General features: G+C 44.6%; 1 protein-coding gene across 2 annotated transcripts; it reads right to left on the bottom strand.

Moving 5' to 3' along the window:
* Positions 1-6,323: 6,323 nt before the first annotated feature.
* On the bottom strand, positions 6,324-20,772 carry LOC115526004 (TIR domain containing adaptor protein). 2 transcript variants are annotated; one of them, XM_030333459.1, is made up of 5 exons: positions 20,667-20,772; positions 12,786-12,845; positions 10,072-10,227; positions 7,824-8,404; positions 6,324-7,270 (listed from the first exon to the last, which is right to left on the bottom strand). In XM_030333459.1, the coding sequence occupies exons 3-5, from the start codon at positions 10,133-10,135 to the stop codon at positions 7,196-7,198; spliced, it is 720 nt and encodes a 239-aa protein (XP_030189319.1). In that variant the 5' UTR covers positions 10,136-10,227; positions 12,786-12,845; positions 20,667-20,772; the 3' UTR covers positions 6,324-7,195. The 2 variants fall into 2 exon arrangements, with proteins under 2 accessions (XP_030189319.1, XP_030189320.1); XM_030333460.1 differs by having other exon boundaries at positions 7,838-8,404.
* Positions 20,773-21,597: the final 825 nt, after the last annotated feature.

The following is a 21,597-nucleotide window of genomic DNA, read 5'->3' as shown; positions in this document are numbered from 1 at the left end:
AGTTTGCCCGTAAGTCTGCTATGCTATTCTGGAGATGTGATTTGCAGCTAGAATATGAATCATCTATCAGAATTTCTTTTCTTTACTTTTTTTTTTGCCATATAAAATTTTCATTTATTTCTCCCTTTTTACATTTTTTTTAATGTTTATTTGTTTTTGAGACAGAGCGCGTGCACAAGCTGGGGAGGGGCAGAGAGAGAGGGAGACACAGAATCCCAAGCAGGCTCCAGGCTCTGAGCTGTCAGCACAGAGCCCCACGCGGGGCTCGAACTCACAGACCAAGAGATCATGACCTGAGTGGAAGTCGGTTGCTTAACCAACTGAACCATCCATTTCTCCCTTTGTAAGTTTCCTTTGTGGCTGTTATTTCTGGCTGGTCCATTTGATGGATTAGATAATTTGACAGAAATTTTATCAAACAGTCCATCAAAAATTGTGCTATTTTCGCTAATGTCAGTTTTATTTTGAGGTTTTTTTTTTTTTTTTCAGACAAATCTAATGGGGGAGGCAATTTTTGCAATTTCCAATCAGTCAATAACAGTATTCTGTATGTCAATGACAGTTTGGTTTGGGGTTATTTCTACCAGAAATACTATCATGAGTTGGAGAAAAGTCTAATTGTTCTGTGAAGTAGAGCCCATTAGTAAGGGAGTCTTAGGATCTGGAATAATTATCTTCAACCAAAAACATATGCTGCTTGTCCACAAGTTTCCTGGATAACATCCCCACCTTCTCGGAATATAAAATCAGAAGTCATAAACTGTGTGCAAGACCAGAGCAAAAGAAGGTCAGCTATGTCTTAACAAAAAGAGCCCTGAATTGGGAGCCATGAAGTCTGGCTCCAGCACTGACCAGCTGTGCGACTTTGGGAAAGTCACTTACCCTCTCTAGGCTTCCATTTTCTGTGTGCCAGACACTGTGTATCTTGAACAAGACAGGGAGATCTCTACTTTCATAGAATTCATATTCAAATGGAGATGAGGTAAACAAATATGATAATTGTAGGTGATTGAGTGTTATTTATACAATAAAACAGGACAATGTGATAGAGCCTGGGGATAGGGAGGAGATAAGTTGTTCAGGGGTGGCTTCTTAGGAGGTGACATTGAGCTGAGACTGGAATGATGAGAAGGAACCAGCCATGTGAAGTGACCAGGGAAAGTGTATTTCAGGAAGAGATGTCAGATGCTGAAGACCCTAAAGCAGTAATGAACTTAACATTTTTTTGGAACAAATATGGCTCTTGTGGCTGGAATGTAGTGAGCAAAGAAGATTTTATATATATATATATATATATATATATTTTTTTTTAATGTTTATTTTTGAGAGAGACAGAATGTGAGCAGGAGAGGGGCAGAGAGAGACGGAGACACAGAATTCGAAGGAAACTCCAGGCTCTGAGCTGTCAGCACAGAGCCCAACACGGGGCTCAAACTCACAGACAGCAAGATCATGACCTGAGTCGAAGTCAGCCCCTTAACCGACTGAGCTACCCAGGTGCCCCAAGCAAAGGAGAAATATAAAATGAAGTTTTAGAGAGGTTTATTCATTAGAAGCAAATTCATCAACACCAATGTGATTTTGATTTAAATATCCATTAAGGTTAGAATTCCACTCCTACAAGTCCTGGCTGAAGGAAAGAATGAACTTCTAGAAAGCCTCAACCGTCAAAGGACCGATTAGAATACCAGACAGCAGAGTGCAGCAGACCTTTATGGTGGCAGCACATGTCTTCACTTGGCACAGAGGCATTTGTCTGTTGATGATTTTTTAGTTCCTCTTGTTTGTAAACATTAGAAGGCGTTGCACTGTCCCACCTAATAGCCACTAGCCATATGTAGATTGTTACATTTAAATTAACTGGATTGAGATAAATTAAAATTTCAATTCCCCTGTCATACAGCCGTATTTCAAGTGCCTGATAGCCTCTTATGACTACTGGCTACAACATTGGCTAGCACAGATACGGATTGTTTCTACCGTAACAGAAGGTTTAACTGCTGTATTAGAAGGTTATTACTGGAGAGCCCTCATCTGTCTATAAGCATCAGTCCTTCAGTCTTGTTGAGAAAGCTCAAAACCTCTCCCAAGTCTTTTTTTTTTTTATTTTAAAGACTAGACATTTTGGGGCGCCTGGGTGGCTCAGTCGGTTGAGCGTCCGACTTCGGCTCAGGTCATGATCTCAGGGTCCGTGAGTTCGAGCCCCGCGTCGGGCTCTGTGCTGACAGCTCAGAGCCCGGAGCCTGCTTCGGATTCTGTGTCTCCCTCTCTCTCTGCCCCTCCCCTGCTCATGCTTTGTCTCTCTCTGTCTCAAAAATAAATAAAACATTAAAAAAAACTAAAAAAAAAAAAGACTAGACATTTCCATTTCATGCATTATGATAGACAAAACATCCTAAAAACAGGTCAGCTAAAAACACCTGGGTGCAAAATTTAAAACATCCATTTGGTTACATTGCTGCTGTCTTAATAAAATTTTCAGCAACAAAAAATGTGGGAACATGAATCTATAAGATGATAAGTGGACACTGAAGCTTAAGTTCCAAGAGTGATTGGTCATTTCTGGAAATCTAGAGCCTTGGGCTTTCAATGTGATGTTTAAGGCACAGAAGACAAGACCCGGGGGCTTGGAAGAGAGCATTTCCCTTAGAGCCAAAATCTCTAAGGTCCACCACCTCAGTGAAAGGGCCAACTATTAAAAACTAAATAAAAATTGTCCCCCTAAAGGAGACGAGATACTTAAATTTATCTGCCTCGACATCTGGATGTGGTGGGAAGAAAAAAAAAATCCCCTGAATATTCATAACCACAGGCCAGTCTTCATGCAGGTTTAGAATTCAGATTTGTTCTGTCTACTTGGTCCAGGAAATTGAAATTAAAAACTTATTCAAGCTGGTCTTGTATTTTTCATTTACTGTTTTACTCTATGCCAAATTGACTCCAGAAGAAACGGAAAATCTAAATAGATCTATAACTCTTTAAGACATTGAAATTGGGGTTTTAAATCTTCCCATAAAGAAAATGCTAGGCCTGGGGGCACCTGGATGGCTCAGTCGGTTGAGTGTCGGACTTCAGCTCAGGTCATGATCTCACGGTTTGTGGGTTTGAGCCGCGCATCAGGCTTTGTGCTGACAGCTCAGAGCCTTCTTCATATTCTCTGTCTCCCTTTCACTCCGCCCCTCCCCCACTCACACTTTTTCTCTCAAAAATGAACATTAAAATTTTTTTAAAAAAGAAAATGCTAGGCCCGAATCGATTGACAGATGAGGTTACTGAACATTCAAGGACTAATAAATTCCAAGCTTAAACTCTTAATGAATAGAAAAAAGGGACCACTCCCCAGCTATCTTTTAAATGAATGATTAACATACAATATCGTATTAGCTTCAGGTGTACAACAAAGTGATTTGATATTTATATACGTTATAAAATGGTCACCACTGTAAGTCTAGTTACCACCTGTCACCATGCAAAGTTGTTAACAATGTTATGGACTGTATTGCCTATGCCTTACATTATATCCCTGGGTCTCTTTTATTTTATAACTGGCAATTGCACCTCTTAATCCCCTTCACCCCTTTCATCTATTCCCCAACTATTTTATAAAGCTGGTGTAACCTTGGTAACACAACCAGAGAGGGTTAATATAAGAGAAGACAATTATGGGCCTATTGTACATGTGAACAGATATAAAACTCTAAAGAAAATGTTAGCAATCTGAAACCTGTGATTTATAACAAAGATATTGTATTCATCATGGCCAAATTGAGTTTACCCCAGGAATACAAGGCTGGCTTAACATTTGAAAGTCTAATGTTAGGGGCACCTGGCTGGCTCAGTTAGTAGAGCATGCAACTCTTCACCTCAGGCTCATGAGTTCAAGCCCCATGTTGGGCATGGAGCCTCCTTCAAAGAGAACAAACAAGGGCACCTAGGTGGCTTAGTTGGTTAAGCGTCCAACTTCCACTCAGGTCATGATCTCACGGTTCATGAGTGCAAGCCCTGCATAAGGCTCTCTGCTGTCAGGGCAGAGCCCGCCTCAGATTCTCTGTCCCCCTCTCTCTCTGCACCTTCCCCGCTCATGCTCTCTCAAAAATAAGTAAACATTTAAAAATAAATGAAAACAAAAGCATAAGTGAGACAAAGATGGCCGCTATTGTCACTTTCAACACTTTGCTGGTTATCCTAGGCGGCACAGAAAGACAAGGAACTAAAGCTTTTCTCTTTTGCAAACTATATGGCTGTCTTTATAGAAACCCAGCAAAGTCTATGGTCTTATAAGTAGTTCAGCAGGTTGCTTATTAGATCAATATGCAAAATAATTGTGATCCTTCCTATTGGTAATAGATAAAAAATATAAAAATACCATTTACAATGGCAACAGGAAATATGAAGTACTAAGGAATAAATCTAGTAAAAGTGACTGACCAAAATGGAAAAAATTATAAACTTTTATTGAAATACATTTAAAGAGATTGATAATGGAGACACACCATTTTTATGGAGAGAAAAATTCAATGTAAGAAAAATCAGTTCTTCCCAAATGAATCTCTCAGCTCAGTATAAGCCTAGTAAAAAAACTAATAGACATCAAGAATTTTTGAAAATGTTTACTTATTTTATTTTTGAGAGAGAGAGAGAAAGAGCATGAGTTGGGGGAAGGTCAGAGAGAGAGAGAGAGAGGGAGACAGAAAATCCTAAGCAGGCTCCACACTGTCAATACAGAGCCCGATGTGGGGCTCAAACTCACAAACCGTGAGATCATGACCTGAGCTGAAGTCAGACGCTTAACCGACTGAGCCACCCAGGTGACCTGTGACTTCCTTAAAAACCATAGTAAGTGAGCCAGTGTGCCACTGATGCAGGGATTCACAAACACACAGAAGAGACCCCCACACATGATAATATAATGACAGCAGTGACATCACAATCAGTGGGAGGAAAGGACAGACTCGTAGTCAGTAAAGAATGGCCATTCAAATGGGAAAAAGAAATTGGACCTTTGACTTATAAGCCCAGAACAACAACAAAAACCCAAACAAAGCATCCTGGTGGATTAAAGACCTAAATGTGAAATAGCTCCAGAAGAAAATACAGGAATAGGGAAGGATTTCCTAAATAAGATACAAAAACACAGCCTACAAAGTAATAGGTAAAAGGTTTTATATTAAAAAATAAAGCATTCTGTTCTTTAAAAGATACATTTTTTTGGAAAACTTCTAAAAAGATACATAGTTTGATGTGTAGGAATAAAATAATGCCTGGGATTTGCTTCAAAGGGACCTAGTAGGGAGGGAATGAATGGGGTGATTGTTGATATCAGCTTAGCTCTGAGTTGGTAATTGTTGAAGCCAGGTGATGGGTATATGGGTATTGGTCAAATTTTTCTCTTCGGTTTATGACATACAAAGAATTTCTCACACACACACACCAAAACAGTTTAAAAAGAAGAAAAGAATAGGATACCAGTTTTCACCCACCAGGTCAACAAACATTTTCCAATCCGATAATTCTAAGTGTTAGTAAGAACATGAAAAAGTGGGAAATCTCACACACTAATGGTGGGAACATACACTGACACAACCAATTTGGAAGAAAATTTGGCATTTTCTACCGAAATTGAAGATGTGTATTTACTACCCAGCTGTTCCCCATCTAGGCTAAGTCCTAGAAAATCTTGCTCATGGAAACACGCACAAAAATGTTCATAAACTCATTGTTTTTACTAGCAACAAATGGCAAACAACCAAATGTCTGTTTGTAAAGGAATGTGTGACTAAATCGTGGTATGTTTACATAATAGAACCATAGTGAAGTTCCTGGTGTTCGTTACATGCATCCACATGGATAAATCTTAACATGGTTAAAAAAAAAAAAAAGAATTTGTAGAATACGAACATTATAATACCACTAGATACAGTACAAAACCATGTAAAAGTAAATATGTTCTCAGGGATGTATACGTGAAAAGCTAACAATGATGAATTCAAAATTCAGAAGGGTGATTGCTTCTGATGGGAAAAGGGAGGAGAATGTAATTAAAGGCACAAAGGGAGTACCATAGGGATTGTAAGGTTGGGCTTCTTAAGCTGAGTGGAATATACAGGAATGTACATTATATTCTTGAGTCTTTTTGTATGTAATAAAATAATGCATAATGAAAATAGAAAATGTTTTCACAATATATACAAATGTCAAATCATGTTTTATACCTGAAACTAATGTTAATATATTAATTATATCTCACATATATATACGTATATATATGTGTGTGTACATACATATATGAATTTTTCCAGTAAAAGGAGGGGACGTGGTAGGGAGAAGTGAGAGAAGTGGCACAAAAGTACACATCAGGGGATGTATTCGAAATTCATTTCGGTTCAACAACAGACTTATTGAGAACAGGTGAATGAAACCTTGTCCTACAAGGCCCACAGTCATCTGCCAGAAGAAGACAGCTCATCTCTCTCAGTGCAGATGTTAAGAAGCTTGTAAAAGCTTGGCTTCTAGTCAGACCTTTGATGAGGCCCCCATGAGTCAGAGCATCGGTGGGTGGGCTTCTGACCCAGGTGCAGGGTCTGAGCTTCTCCTTGCCTCCACCCCTGCTGCTCCCTGCCACCTCCTGTCTATTCAGAATGGTTTCTAGATGTGTCTTAATGACACGTGCAATAAAAATTCAGGACAGCGCTGAATGCATCTTTCGTGTAGATTTCTGAAGTGAACAACGTCCCTGGGAAAGAGAAGGGCAGTAGTGTGAGTGTGAAGGATCGGTACCTGTTGCTTTCTCCTGATGCCAGGCAACTGGGGACACCATCCCCTCTGAAGCATGCGGTGTAGGCTTCTAGCCCATGAATCAGGTTAGTGACCTTTCCAGGGGAAGATGTAGGCATGTGCCGGGGCTTCATGTGTCCAGTTGGGCCGGAGGCAAAACACTGGTGATCATCGTGGTATCAGCACCTCCCACCACCTACAATTTCTGGCTTCCCCATGGCCTTCCTGGGGAGTCCCCAGTTTCCTCATGCCTTCCTCAGGGGGAGTCCCCAGCTTCCCCATGGCCTTCGTGGGGGAGTCCCCGGTAATGGGTGCCTGATGGGCAATCTGAGCCCAGGATCACATACAAAGTGCCACAGACTGGTGCCTTACACCTCGTCACAGCTGCCGGAATCCAAGACCCTGTGAGACCCTGGGCTCTCTAACTCGATTTCCGGCTTTGCTCCAACTTTCTGGGTCCCGTGGTGATAGAAGTGTCAGCTGATGGTCTGCAGATCTGAAAGAGACCAAACAGAATGGCAGGGCTTGTCACCCTTCCCAGACCCCAGCATCTGTTTCCCGCAGTGGGTCCTGCCACTTCTACCTTTTATCTATTTCACTTTCCAAACCCACCGTAATAGCAAGTCCCCACCCCCAGATACACAATTCTTTCCTATTATTTTGTACCACTGGCCCTCCTGGCATTTTTCTGGGTCTGGGGGAACATCTCCAACGTGACTTCAGAGAGAGAAACCATTAATACCTACTACTATTAATACCTATAATGATAATGGCTATTTTCTGAAGACTTGACAGGTGCTAGGCCCTGCCCGTTATGAGTACTTTACATGCGCCAGGCCATAGTCTGAACACTTGTTTAGTGTATATACTCCTTTAGGTATATACCGTCCTCACTTTACCAGTGGGGAAACCCAAGTACGGAGGACTTGGAATAACTTCCAGCCTTTTCCAGAGCCTGCATCTTGAGCTACTGGGCTACAGTGACTGTCCCCTAAAAGCCGAAGTCGATCAGATGCTGTGGCCGAAGCCACCTTCCCATTCTCCCTTACCCCTAATAGCTTACAACGCATGACAGCTTCCTTGACTTGGCGAAAGCCACCGTCGGGGCCCCGGCCGTCCACGAAGTACATGAACCGGAGCTCAGCGGGGTAGGCGGCTCTGGCGAGGCCTGACATCAGGGGGATGGTGCGGCCCTCCGCCCCGGGAGCCTCACTCAGGGCCTGCAGCATCTGGTACTTGCACCACGGGTCCTGCAGGAAGCCTGGGGTGATGAGCAGCACGCGGCAGTGACTGTTGCTCAGTGCCTGGCACAGCTCGGACACGATGGCGCCGCCTGGGGTTGCATCCCGCAGCTGCAGGAAGCAGCGCAGGCTGGCGGTGCTGCCTTCCAGGTAGGAGACCAGCTCCTGGGCGGCTGCCAGGTCCTCCTCGCTGTGGCACACACAGACATCGTAGTCCTTGCTCCAGCGGCCGCTGCTGCTGGCGACCACGTGTGTTGGAGACGAGGTTGAGCTGAGGCCCAGGCGTGGGGGGTGGTCCTGGGAGCTCGGCTGTGAGACGTCACTGGAGGGGCCGTCTGAGGATTCCAGTATCTTCTTGGGCTTCTTCGACAGGGCCTGCCTGAACCAGTCTGTGGGGAGAGAAACACCACTCAGGCTTGGTATTCTCACCAGGCTGCCCTGGACAGAGCCCAGCCCGGCGCCCTGCTCTGGCCACCATGCCACATTGCCCTCAGAGACCTACTGCTCTATTTCGTACATCCTGCAGGACTGGCTTTAAGGTCCCATTATCTTCAAACGTTTTGGAAGTCACGAAAACTCTGGCTCTTTTATAAGTCATGAGAATGTAATGAACGGCATGCCGACTAGTGAATAATACTGTCTTCCATATTTGAAAGTTGCCAAGAGAGGAAACCTTAAAAGTTCTCATCACAAGAAGAAAAGTTCTGTAATTATCACTGGTAATGGATGTTAACGAGACTTCTGGTGATCGTTTCGCAATATGTACAAATATTGAATCATTATGTTGTATACTTGAAACTAATATAATGTATGTTAATTATACTTCAATAACTAAATTAAAAAAAATCCTTTGTATAACAACAATATGAAAATTAAAAAGGGAAAGGAAATAACTCTGACTGTTTCACCCACCTGATTAGGAAAGATGGCTTTGCCCTATTCCAGGCCCTTCGATTTCTGGTACCCTCCGCTTACGCTACCCAGAACTTCCCGCTAGCGCTGACTAGCCAACCGTCTGCTGCTAGTCTGTAAGTAGAGCTGTGTTAAGCTGGGAAGAATCAATCAGTTCCCAAACCCACTCTCTGCACTGAGGGGAGGTGGATTTAGATTAAGGTGGGCAACCCGTTATGGGAGGGAAGGAGGGGAGGGATTGGCATCTGTCTGGCCCGGAGGAATCCCAGAGTGTTGTTGCTAAGTGGTAAAACAAAAGCATGGGAGAGGATTACTACTCAGAGCTCCTGAAGAGCAGAGGGCTTAGTGATTCACAACCTACACTTCGGAGCCAGGCGTAGATTTGATTGTGGACCTACTGCTTGCTTTCTACATGACCCTACACAAGTCAGTCTCTGTCTCCATTTCCTCACCTGGAAAATGTGTTCATTTTAATTGCTGTTGAAGATTAATGGAGATAATGCCGTGTCTGGGATATTGTAAGTATTCCATAATGATTTCAGCTCAGCTTCTCCAGACTCTTTAAAAAAAATTATTTTTTAATGTTTGTTTATTTTTGAGAGACAGAGCAAGAGCAGGGAAGGGACAGAGAGAGCAGGAGACACAGAATCTGAAGCAAGCTCCAGGCTCTGAGCTGTGGCCCGACGTGGGGCTCAAACTTGCAAACTGCGAGATCATGACCTAAGCCGAAGGGAGACGCTCAACCGACTGAGCCACCCAGGCGCCCCTCCAGCTTTTCATAGGGACAGAAAGTTTAATGTTCTGGAGATTTGTTTTCTCACTCTGCCTGGCTCCTTCTTCTGATAGGTTCTGAAAGACTTAGATGACAAGAAACATGATGCTAGGTGCTCAGCACAATGGTTTCCAGGCTAGGAAATGAGCCGAGCATGCGTGCAAAAGCTGTGAGCCCATAGGACTGAATGTTCTATGATGCGTGCCTCTCTCCTCACTCACCACAAAGCTTCTGGGCTCTGAGGTCAAGGCAGGAGGCCTCTATCTTCAGCCTCCCTAGCATTTCCTGCTGCATTTGGCCCAGGCAGCCTTCCACCTCGCTAACACTCATAGCTGTGAACAAGAACACAATTAGGAGTCTATTTCCACTCACCAGCCATCTTGCCCAGAGGCTTCCTGGACCGGGAGCGAGGAGCTGAGGAGGTTGATGATGCCATAGTGTTGGGCTCAAAACTAACCCCATGAGACCAGGCATTGGTAAAGTGGGAGAAGGGAGGGGACTCAGTCTTGATCTTATGGAACAGCCATCCTATAAGAGACAGAGAGAGAGGATCACAAAAACTGGTCTTACCTTACTCCTAGTCCCAGCGTGTGGGCTCTAGATGTTCTCTCCTAATGCCCGACAGAGGCTCAATCTCTCTAGACCTCATCCCTATCCCTTATCCACCACTGTGACTGGAGCTGGCTTCCAAAAAAATCCCAGATCTGTGTGATGTGGTGAGACTTACAGAGTAAGGAGTTCAGCATGACCAGTTGAGGGACTGTCCTGTGCTGCCTCTGGCCAGGAGCACCCTGGGGATGTGGGAAAGGGTGGCTGGCACGAAGCCGCCATGGTAAGGACTTCCTGTGTTGGAAGAGCGGGGAAAGATGGCATGGGAGGAGGAGGACCCTGGGCTCATAGGAACACATAACTCTCAGGTCATCCTAAATACCCCAGAAATCAACCTGAAGACTGGCAGAGCAAACTCCACAACTAAAGGGGGAGAAAAGGCCACAAGAAGAAGGTAAGAAGCATGGAGATGTGGTTTGGGGTGGGAGGGAAGGGATCCTGGCTGCTGCAGAGGGGAGGGAGCTGCAGTCACGGAGAACCGTGTGAGAGAGAGAGAAGTTCTAGGAGATGAGTGTCAGGAGACAAGTTGAAGGTTTCCCCAAAGCCATTGGCTACTGAAGCAAGAGGAGCTGAATTTCATGAGATTTTGCAACCAGCAGGGCTTAAAGGCTGGAGTTGTAAAGGTTGGAGGGCTTGGCTGGGATAGAGCCGGAGGGCGCTGCCCTGCTCCCAGTGGGCAAGTAAGCAGGAGAGCAATAGGGAAAAGTGATCTGAAGAGGGCCTGGGGCACACAAGAGAGATCATTGCTCTTCTCCTGAGAGGCAGTTCACAGAGAACTTTCCTGGAACAAAGGAGCCGGCCAGCACCATTTCCCTCCTCCTCTCCCCTCCCCCTTACCTCAGCGTAAACAGGGAACCACTGGGGGAGGCAGCTCAGAGGGACACTGGCTGCCTAACCTGCTTATGCCTAGCCCCGCTCTCCTGCTCCTCCCTTGCTGTCTGGTGGGACTGCCCCACTCCAGCAAGCATGACTCAGTCCCAGCACAGGGGGCAGAGGGCCCCTGTCCCAGAAGACCAACACAAACCCTTGCCCACACCACATCTCCTGACCAGAGAGTTCTGCCTGGCTTCGGCTCTATTAGAAGTAGCATCAGGTCTCATTTAACAAGCAGACCTAGTTAAAACTTACCAAGCTCAGATCAGGACCAAACACTGCCCACTGCAGGCAAGGAGAGCTTCTGCAGACAACTGGCCTGAAGGACACAGCAGCCAAAACACAGCAGCAGAGTGCATGCAGCACGCACCAGAGACCCTCCCTGAAGCCCCAGGCCCTGGGCACTCCATGACCTCTTCTACACAAGGCCATTGCTTTCAGGAGCAGCAGACATAACCTGCTCTTCTAACACAGAGAAGAAGGCAGAGACTTAGACAAAATGTGAAAATGGAGGAATTTATCCCCAATGAAAGAACAAAATAAGGCCAGAGCCAGAAATCTAAGAAAAACAGGTATAAGTAACCTGTTTAATGGGGAATTTAAAGTAATGCTCATAAGAGTGCTTGGTAGACTTGAGGAGAAAATGGAAAACTTCAAGGAGACCCTTACCACAGAGAGAAGAGAGTTAAAAAAGAATCAGATATTTTAAAAAGCGCAATAAATGAGATTGAAAACACGCTTGATGCAATGAACGGCAGAATGGAAGAAGCAAAAGAACAAACTAGTGACCTAGAAGATAAAGTAGTAGAAAGTAATCAGCTGAACACAAGAGAGAAAAGGATTATGCAAAACAAGAACAGACTTAGGGATCTCAGTGACTTCATCAAACATAATAACATTCATATAATAGGGATCCCAGAGGGAGAAGAGAGAGAAAAGGAAGCAGAAAATATATTTGAAGAAATAGTAGCTGAAAACTTCCCTCATCTGGAGCAGGAAACAGATATCCATATCCAGGAGGCAGAGAAAATCCCCAACAAAATCCCCAACAAAATCAACCAAGGCATGTTGTAATTAAACTGGCAAAATATAGCAATAAGGAAAAAATCTTAAAAGCAGCAAGACAAAAGAAGATGGTTACTTATAAGGGAAAACCCATAAGGCTAGCAGCAGATTTTTCAGCACAAACTCTGCAAGCCAGAAGGTATGATATATTCAAAGAGCTGAGTGGGAAAAATCTGCAGCCAAGAATACTCTATCCAGCAAGGCTAACATTCAAAATAGAAGGAGAAGTAAGTTTTACAAACAAGAACTTCCTGTGCCAGTGCTGAAATGGGAGAAGGACAGGTGCTATTTGGACAAGTAATTATGCATCCAGGTAGGCAGATGCTGAAGAGCAGAGAAAGAGCACATGCAAGAAACCTTGGGAGATTTTTCCGCCAGTCTGCCTTCCCTTGAATGACTCCCTCCTTCCACCTATCCATCCAAACACCCATGCCTCCCTCTCTCCCCCCTGCTTCCTCCCTTCCTTCCCCACTCCCTGAGCTAGTGTCGCATAGTGGTGAAGTCTACAGACTCTGCAGGTAGAGTGCCTGGATGCTTACCTCTTATTAACCGTGGCCTTTGGCAAGCTACTTAATCTTGCTAAGCTTCGGCTTCTCCATCTGTGAAATGAAAATAAAACTAGAACTGCTCAGCTTTATTGTGAAGACCACATGAGACAATTTTTGTAAAGTGCTAATGGTTCATGGCATAGAATGTTCAGAAAATAGTGTGGGTTAGCATGTATTTAAAACAATCCAGATATTGGAGGGATACATGATGTTCACAGTTTAGAAGACTTAGTAATGTAATCAATTTTCCCCAAACTAATCTTAAGATCAGTGTTATCCAAATTCTGGAATTTGCAGCAGGGAGTGGGGGAGGGGGGTGTGGGATTGTCAGTCTGCTTCTAAATTTAAAGGGATATGCAAAGGATTTATAACCTCTTCAATGTTTCCTGGGATTGTCAAAAAAGCAGAGGCTTGCTTTCTCACTCCAACCTATCTGCAGAGGTCAAAACAGACTCCTGGGAAATCAAAGAGAACTTGTCCTATGAAACACAAAGTAGAAGATAAGTTTCCCAATTGAACGGATGTTATTCAATATTGAGGATGATGCTCTGTTCCTTGCTAAATGCTGAACACCTTTATGCCAAGCCAGTGACTATCAGACAAGATACTAATGATTCATGAAACTGTATCAAAGTTCAAAAAAGAGAGGGAGAACTTAAACGCCTGCGGCAAGAGGGGCAGAAAGAAGAAGTGGAATGGGCACAGGAACCAGAGACATACCGAAAGAGAAGAGCAGTTGGCTGCTAAGCTAGCCAAGGGGACACAAAAAAGGTGAAGTCTGGCATGTATATGTGGTTCTTTTGCTACCTCATATTCTTCGGATTTCAGAGAGCCTCAGTGGTGCACTGAGGTTAAGGCAGTGCCTGATGGCCACTGATTTTGAAGTCCTTTTCCAGGTCTGGGGTTGCTGTCCCGCAACATCTTCATTTCAACCAATCCAGAGGTCCTTTCTCTCCCGCAGTAGTAGACAAAATGTCTCTGGGCTTTTATATCATTTCAACAGTTTGTCAATTTTGTTTTAATTTTAAAATTCATTATGTGGCCTCGATAGACTTGTAAACTAGAGAACCATTTGATATTTTTAGTGATAGCTTAAAGGTTAGAAATTAACATAATGCTTTAATCTTAACACATGTAGATTTAAAAGTTTCAGTTTCTCATGTTATGACATGACTTGGCCATACATGCTGATTTTTGGTAATTGCCTTTTTTTCATTGCTTGGTTAAGAAATCCAATTGCCCAACCGCATATGCCACTGTAAGTGGGTTGGCACAAGCCCTTTGACTAATGTTATGGACAAGTTTAAACACAGGAAATAACAGCATCTTTGACACAGGATAATTCAGCAAGATGGCAGACAAGTTCCCTTAACCCTATACACTGTCTACTTCCTGGAATCTAACTCCCCACTACACCTTTCTTGTTACCTTTCAGTTCTTGTGCAGCTGAAGTGGTGAGGCTATCACACTTAAATATGCTTTAATCTTTACAAGATTTAGTACTAGTAATATATATTGAGATAGAGGAGACATCGTCGTCAAACAGATGAGCAGATAACGAACCCAAATCTCCAAAAGGAGGGTCTAATCACTAGCTCTGTCTATTTAGGGACTGGTTGTATTGTCTTACATGTAGTCACTTTCCCTTGTGCTTTTTACAAAATTCACAAAAGGATAGACACCTAAGTACCTACCTTGTAGATAATTACAAAGTCTTGATAAAAAAAATTAGTGAAAACTTCTTTTAAAAAAGCAACGGTATTATATCTTTAGTGGTTTTTATTTTTATTTTTTTAAGTATATTTATTTATTTTGAGAGAGCATATGAGCAAGGGGGAAGCAGAGAGAGAGGGAGGGAGGGAGAGAGGGAATCCCGAGCAGGCTCCACGCTGGCCACGCAGAGCCTGATGCAGGGCCTGAACTCAACAAACCATGAGCTCATGACGGGAGCTGAGGTCAAGAGTTGGATGCTTAACCGACCGAGCCACCCAGCCCCCCTTCCCTTTAGTGTTTCTTAGAATCCTTTTGCAACGTTATATGTAGAATGTGTTATGTGAGGAAAAATATGAAGTTTCACTGTACAAAATACAAAGTGTATTAAGTATTATCCAATACCCTATTGGGTCTCCAATATCTATTGGTATAGGGAATGTACTGAAACATAGGAAGACATATGATTACAATATGTATCTTACATTTCTGTTAGGCTGGACTCACTTTCTATGGTGGACAGGATAATGGTCCCCGAAAGATGTCCACATCCGAGTCCTTAGAACCAGGGAATATGCTACCTTACATGGCAAAAATAGATTTTGCAGATTAGATTAAGGATCTTGAGGGGTGCCTGGGTGGCTCAGTTGGTTATGCATCTGACTCTTGATTTTAGCTCAAGTCATGATCTCCGTTGGTGAGATCAGAGCCCTGCATTGGGCTCTGTGCTAATGGTGCAGAGCCTACTTGGGATTCTCTCTCTCTGCCCCTCCCTTGCTTGCTCCCTCTCTCGCTCTCTCTTTCTCTCTCTCTCTCTCCCCCTCTCTCTCTCCCCCCTCTCTCTTTCAAAATAAATAAATAAACATTAAAAAAAAAAAAAGGATCTTGAGATGTGAAGAGTATCCTGGATGACCCTAGAGGGGAAGGCTGAATGTTATCACAAGGGTCCTTATAAGAGGAAGGCAGGAGTGGGGGGAGGGTTAGAGGAGAAGTGACAATAGAAGCAGAGGTCTGTGTGACATGGGGCCATGGGCGGAGAATGCAGGCAGCCTTTAGAAGTGGAAAAGGCAAGCACATGGATTTTTCTCTAGAGCCTCCAGAAGAACATAGCCCTGCCGATCCATTTTAGACTTCTGATTGCCGCCACTGTAAGCTAATAAATGTATGTTGTATTAAGCCACTAAGTTTTTGGTGATTTGTTACAGAGCAGTCGGAAACTACTGCACTATCCTTGATTGTATGTCAGGCCGTGAATGGAGCAAGCGTCGAATCTTAAGACTGGTCTGTTTAAAGGTTTAAATTGTTTGAGTTCTTCACTTCTTTGATGAATAAATTATCATCACATTTCACTTGATTTGGACTTTAAATAAAGAATATCGGTTTCAAAGGCTAAGTTTGCTTCTCAAACATTTGCTAAAACACTTGTCGGGCAGGATTTGTTAGGACTTAAAGGACACTGTCACTTAAAAGTGCTCAGTGTAACGGGGCACCTGGGTGGCTCAGTCGGTTGAGCAACCAACTCTTGATTTCGCCTCAGGTCATGATCCCACTTAAACACACACACACACACACACACACACACATGTATGTGTGTCGAGCCCCATGTCAAGCCCCACATCGAGCCCACATCAGTCTCTGCACTAAGCGTGGAGCCTGCTTAAGATTCTGTCCCTCTCTTCCTTCCCTGCTTGCACTCTCTCTAAAAAGAAACAAAAACAACAATAAAGTGCTCAACTAAATTGTTAATAGCTTGATAGACACAATATTGTGTTTCTCTGATTTATAGAGCAGTTTCTATCTGATTTATAGAGCAGTTACTTTATATATGATGTGTACTGTCTGTATATGCATTTATAAGTATATATACACACTACGTATATTTACCATATAAGATGTGTACATGTGAGGTGCCTGGCTGGCTCAGTCGGTAGAGCGTACAGCTCTTAATCTTGGGGTCATGAGTTCGAGCCCCACATTGGGTGTAGAGATTACTTTAAAAAAGATATTTAAAAATATGTACACGTGAATGTAGCATGTATATGAATATTGTGTCATACTTACGTATGTGCATACGTGTGCGTGTTTAATCGTAACTTAGCAGACTAGAGAGAGACTCCCATTCTGACTTTGAAGAATTTACCAGAAAATTGCAGGCAGCCTCTAGAAGCTGAGTGATCTCTACAATTAACCTCTAGAAGAGAAGTGATCTCCAGGTGACAGCCAGCAAGAAAACCTTAGACCCGCAGTCTTAGAACCGCAAGGAGATGAATTCTGCCAACAAAGAACAACCTGAGGGAGCTTGGTAGTGGATCTTTCCCCATTTGAATCCCCAGTGGCACTGTGGCCCCAGCTAAAACCTGGAGGTAAGCCAGGTGAGACCCCAGCAGAAGAATCAGCCAAGCCTTGCCTGGGCCCTTGACCCACAGAAACTACCAGGTAATAAATAAGTGTTGGTTTAAAATGCTGAACTTGTAATAATTTGTTACCCAGCCCAGAAAACAAATACAATGATGGTTTAAAATGCCAGTTCCTGTGCCCCACCCCAAATCTACTGAATTAGATCTCTGGGTGTAAAACTTGGGAAACTGATTTTTAAACAGTAACTTCGGAAGACTTGAAAAATGCCAAAAAAGTACATATATGCGCACGTGTGTGTGCATTTAAAAGCACCTGTTTTTAAAAATTTAATTACAAGTCAAAAGTATTCTAACTGGTTATTCAAATCTAAAACTTTAGCTGAAGTTCAGCCACGTGGGAACATATCTTACTGATCAAACATGAGTGGGAAACATAATAATGTCTTTTGCAAAAAGTAGCAACTCGCTCTTGGGAAAACACCAGTTTCTTAGTTTTAAAAAATTCTCTTTGTTTTGAAACTATATCATATAGGTACTAAAGCCCATTTTAACTAAAATAAGGTGAATTTATTTTGTATTTACTTTGCTGTAGATCTGATGTAAATATGCAGGCATTGAATGTAACATAGATTGTGTCAGCAGTAAATCGGTGGATGGATACAGTTTACAAATTATGCCAATTACATACCCTTTTACATTAGTACTCTATTGAGCTTACAAAATGACTGCTTTTTATATATTTCTTAAAAAGGCTTTGGGAGGAGTAGTTAAATAAAAAATACCTAAGATCTTAAAGAAGAGCAATGCTGAGAGCTTCCACCACCAGAATAATAGAGATTATAAAGCAACCATTAAGGCAGCGTGCTAATGTGCACAAGGACAGACAGATGATGGAAGAACAGGGTGTCCAGAAACAGACCCACATCTCTACCGTCTCCTGATTTATGACAAGGCTGACACCGCCATGCAGTGGGGAAAATTGTCTTTTTAACAGATGGTGCTGCATCAATTTTGATAGCCTTGTAGAAAAAAATAAATTTGACCCTATTTCACACCACACAAAAAACTTAATTTCAAGTAGATAGAAGTGAGAATAACCATAAAACTTTCAGAGGAGAATATAGGAAATTATCTTCCTGACTTTATCTTCTGATTTATTTAAAATTGTCATGGGGGCAGCTGGGTGGCTCAGTCAGTTGAGCGTCTGACTTTGGCTCAAGTCATGATCTCACGGTTTGTGAGTTCGAGCCCTGCATCGGGCTCTCTGCTGGCATGAAGAGCTCGCTTTGGATCCTCTGTCTCTCCCGCTCTCTGCCCCTCCTCCACAAGCTCTCTCTGTCTCTCTCTCAAAAATAAATTAAAAAAAAATTTGAGATATAATTGACATATAACATAATAGTTTCAGATGCACAACATGATGATCCAACGTATGTGTATATTATGAAATGGTCACCGCAATAAATCTAGCTAACATCCATCACTACATAATTACACATTTTTTTCTTGTAACGAGAATAAATCCACTCTCTTAGCAACCTTCAAATATGCAATAGTTTTTATGACTCTAGTAACTATGGTGTAAATTTACATCCCCAGGATTTATTTATTTTATAACTGAGTTTGTACCTTCTGACTACCTTCACTCATTCTTCCCACCCACCACCCCTTGGGTAAGTAAAGAGTTTTTCAACTGGCCATAAATAATACAACCATCCAGAAAAAAAAAAAAAAAAGATACACTGGGCAACATTAAACTGAACTTCTGTTCATCAAAAGATATCATTAAGAGAGTGAAAAGGCAACCTCCTGAGAGAGAGAGAAGATATTTTAAAAATACATATGCCATAGGGGCGCCTGAGTGGCTCAGTCGGTTAAGCATCCGACTTCAGCTCAGGTCATGATCTCACAGTTCGTGAGTTCGAGCCCCGTGTCGGGCTGTGGGCTGACAGCTCAGAGCCTGGAGCCCGCTTCAGATTCTGTGTCTCCCTCTGTCTGCCCCTCCGCTGACGGCACTCTGTCTCTCGCATTGTCTCAAAAATAAATAAACATTAAAAAAATACATATGCCATAATATCCAGAATATTTAAGAAGTCTTACAAACTAGGAAGAAACAGAGACAATCTACTGACAAAATGGGTAGAAGAACTGAACACTTTGCAAAAAGGCTATCCAAATGCCCAGCAGACACATGAAAAGATGCAGATTCATTAGTCATAAGAGGAATGCAAATTAACACCTCAGTGCAACACCACGGCCCATGCACTGAGCAGAGTGGCTACAATGAAAAAGAGGGACCATATCGCGTATTGGTGAAGGTGTGGAGGAATAGGAACTCACACTGCAGATGGGAGTGTAAATTCATACAACCGCTTTGGAAAACCATTTGGCACGAAACTATGCTAAAGCTGAACACACCCAGCAATTCCACACTTAGGAACATTCCTATCAGAACTGCTGATGTTCACCTGAAGACAAGTACGAGAATGCCTCGTGGCACTATTTCAAAAAATAAAAAAAACAACCCGAACGGGAAACAACCCATGTCCGTCCATCCAAGTGTCCAGCAGAAAGTAGAAATAAATTGTGCTCTCTCTGTACAGTGCAAAATTATGCATCAGTTGAGAGTAAATGAATTACTGCTAAATGCAACACGGCTGCATCTCACATACTGTCCACGTGTCAAAAGTTCAAAACCAAGTAAAACGATTTTATGATGTGAGAAGCCAGGATAATAGTTGCCCTTAGATGAAAGTAGCCGTGGGAAGTGGACATTGAGGGCTTCTGGAATGCTAGTGGTATTTTATTTATTCTGGATGCAGGTTGCACAGGAAATCCACTGTGTGAAAACTGGGTAAGCTGTAAGGTCGCACTGCAATATATATATTTTTTAAGTTAAAAAACAAACAAACAAACAAACAAACCAACAACAAACCGGGCACCTGGTGGCTCAGTCGGTTAAGCCGTTAAGTGTCTGACTTCTGCTGTCAGCACAGAGCCCGCTTCTGATCCCCTGTCCCTCTCTCAGTCTCTGCCCCTCCCCCTCTCAGAAATAAACAAACATTAAAAAATAATAATGTTTAAAACACAAGCAACCAAACTAGATGCGACTCTCTCGGACAGCCAGTGAATCCTGACCCTAGGTGCCCCCCAGCTTAGGTGTCCTAGCTACCAGAGTACTCCGGGCTGCCCCTCTCTCTCGGTGGCACTTAGCAGGGGGAGTTGTAATTTCTAATTTACCCGTCTCCAGGGAGACGACAGGGCTGAACCTTTCCTGTCCAATGCTGTCACTCCAGCACTGCACAGGTATCCCAGTCCTTGACAGATGTTCATGAAAGGCCTCCGTAGGTCATGAACCCTAACTAAAGCCATCTCCTCGCTGGAACACCCACACACAGACCCATCAGAAGAGCAAAGAAGGATGCGAGGAGACAGTGGTAGAGACCCTCTCTCTACAGTTAAAGATGGAAACAACCTGACCGAGCCGGGCTGTTCAACACAAACTAAAGGGCGCGGGGGTGGGGGTGGGGGTGGGGGGAGGTTCCCTGCACGAGCTCCTTTGCGACGGAGAAGGTGACAACTTTCTCGGAGAGCCTGATCACCCAGTTTCCGTATTCGGGGTGCTGGAAGCAGCCAGGAAAAGGGGGCAGGGGAGAGGAAAGCGGCGTCCCGGCCAAGGGACAGGGACAGGGCCGGTCCCGGCGCAGGGGCCCCCGCAGTCCCCGGGGACCCTCCTCCGCCCCGCCCACCACCCGCAGTGACCCCCACCCGGCGCCGCCCCCGTCCCCGCGTCCCCGCGAGCGCTCACCAGCGCGTGGGTGGCGGCGACCCCGCCGCGGTGCTGGCGGAGAGGCTGGCTCCGGCTCCCGCGCGGTGCCGGCCGCCCCCGGCGAGGGGAAGTGCGGCGCGCAGGCCCCTGGCCGCCGGCCGTCCGCCCGGTTCCCCCGGCTCCGCCGGAAGCGGCGAGGCGGCCCGGCCCGCGGCCCCTCCTCCTCCCCGTCCCGCGCCCTGACTCTGCGAGGAGCTCCCGCCGCCGCGTCACCCGGCCCGGGAGCCGCGTCTCCCTGCTGCCCGCCAGCGGGGCCCTGGGAGCTCCGGAGCCCGCAACCGGGCGGAAACCCGGAGAAGAGGCTGTCCTCCCGCGTCCCCCGGAAACCCGCCGCGACACTGTCCCGCGTCGGGGAGAAGGAAAAGAAACCCGTGTTCCACGCATTTCGTCCTCTTGACACCCTGCAAGGCAAGGCCCCATACCTTTTTTTTCCTTTTCTACAGTTAAGAAAAGCGGAGCTTGAACTTGTCCAGAGGCCGCACGGTAGGTAGGGAACGTGGCTCTCGGATGCCGAAGGGGGCCGCCCGGGACACCGAAGCCGGGGCGGGAAGCCGATGCCGGCCCCTGCGCTGCGCCCCACTGCGATTCCCGAAAGGGCGCGAGGAGCGCTGCTCTGCAGGGTGACAGAGCTGCCGCACAAGTGTGGTGAGCAAGACGTTGGCCGAGTCCGGGGTTAAACAGGGTGCAGGATTTCTTTACCTGCCCATTTGCACCGTGATGAACCCGGTTTGGGTGGGGGAGGGAACACAACATGTAGCATTTCCCAAACTTGTTTCACCGTAGGAGAAATATCGGGGTCTTCCTGAGCAGGGGTCCATGGCACGCCAGTTTGGGAAACACTCCGACAACCGTGCGCACGAAATGCTTGGAGGATGCCGGTAGTTTAACAGGGCCAGTGGAAGATTCACCA

The sequence above is a fragment of the Lynx canadensis genome, chromosome D1 (assembly GCF_007474595.2).
Source record: "Lynx canadensis isolate LIC74 chromosome D1, mLynCan4.pri.v2, whole genome shotgun sequence".
Taxonomy (NCBI): Eukaryota; Metazoa; Chordata; class Mammalia; order Carnivora; family Felidae; genus Lynx; species Lynx canadensis.
Note: the sequence above shows the minus strand (reverse complement) of the source record. Positions and strands in the feature narration are given on the sequence as shown.

Bases quoted from the DNA above. Each gene is read 5' to 3' on its own strand.
- LOC115526004 (XM_030333459.1), bottom strand. From the start codon at position 10,135: ATGGCATCATCAACCTCCTCAGCTCCTCGCTCCCGGTCCAGGAAGCCT. The intron at 8,405-10,071 runs GTGAGTGGAAAT...CTCTCCCCACAG, and splicing joins GCCTCTGGGCAAGATGGCTG to ACTGGTTCAGGCAGGCCCTG. The intron at 7,271-7,823 runs GTAAGGGAGAAT...GGTCTCTTTCAG, and splicing joins TGCGTTGTAAGCTATTAGGG to ATCTGCAGACCATCAGCTGA.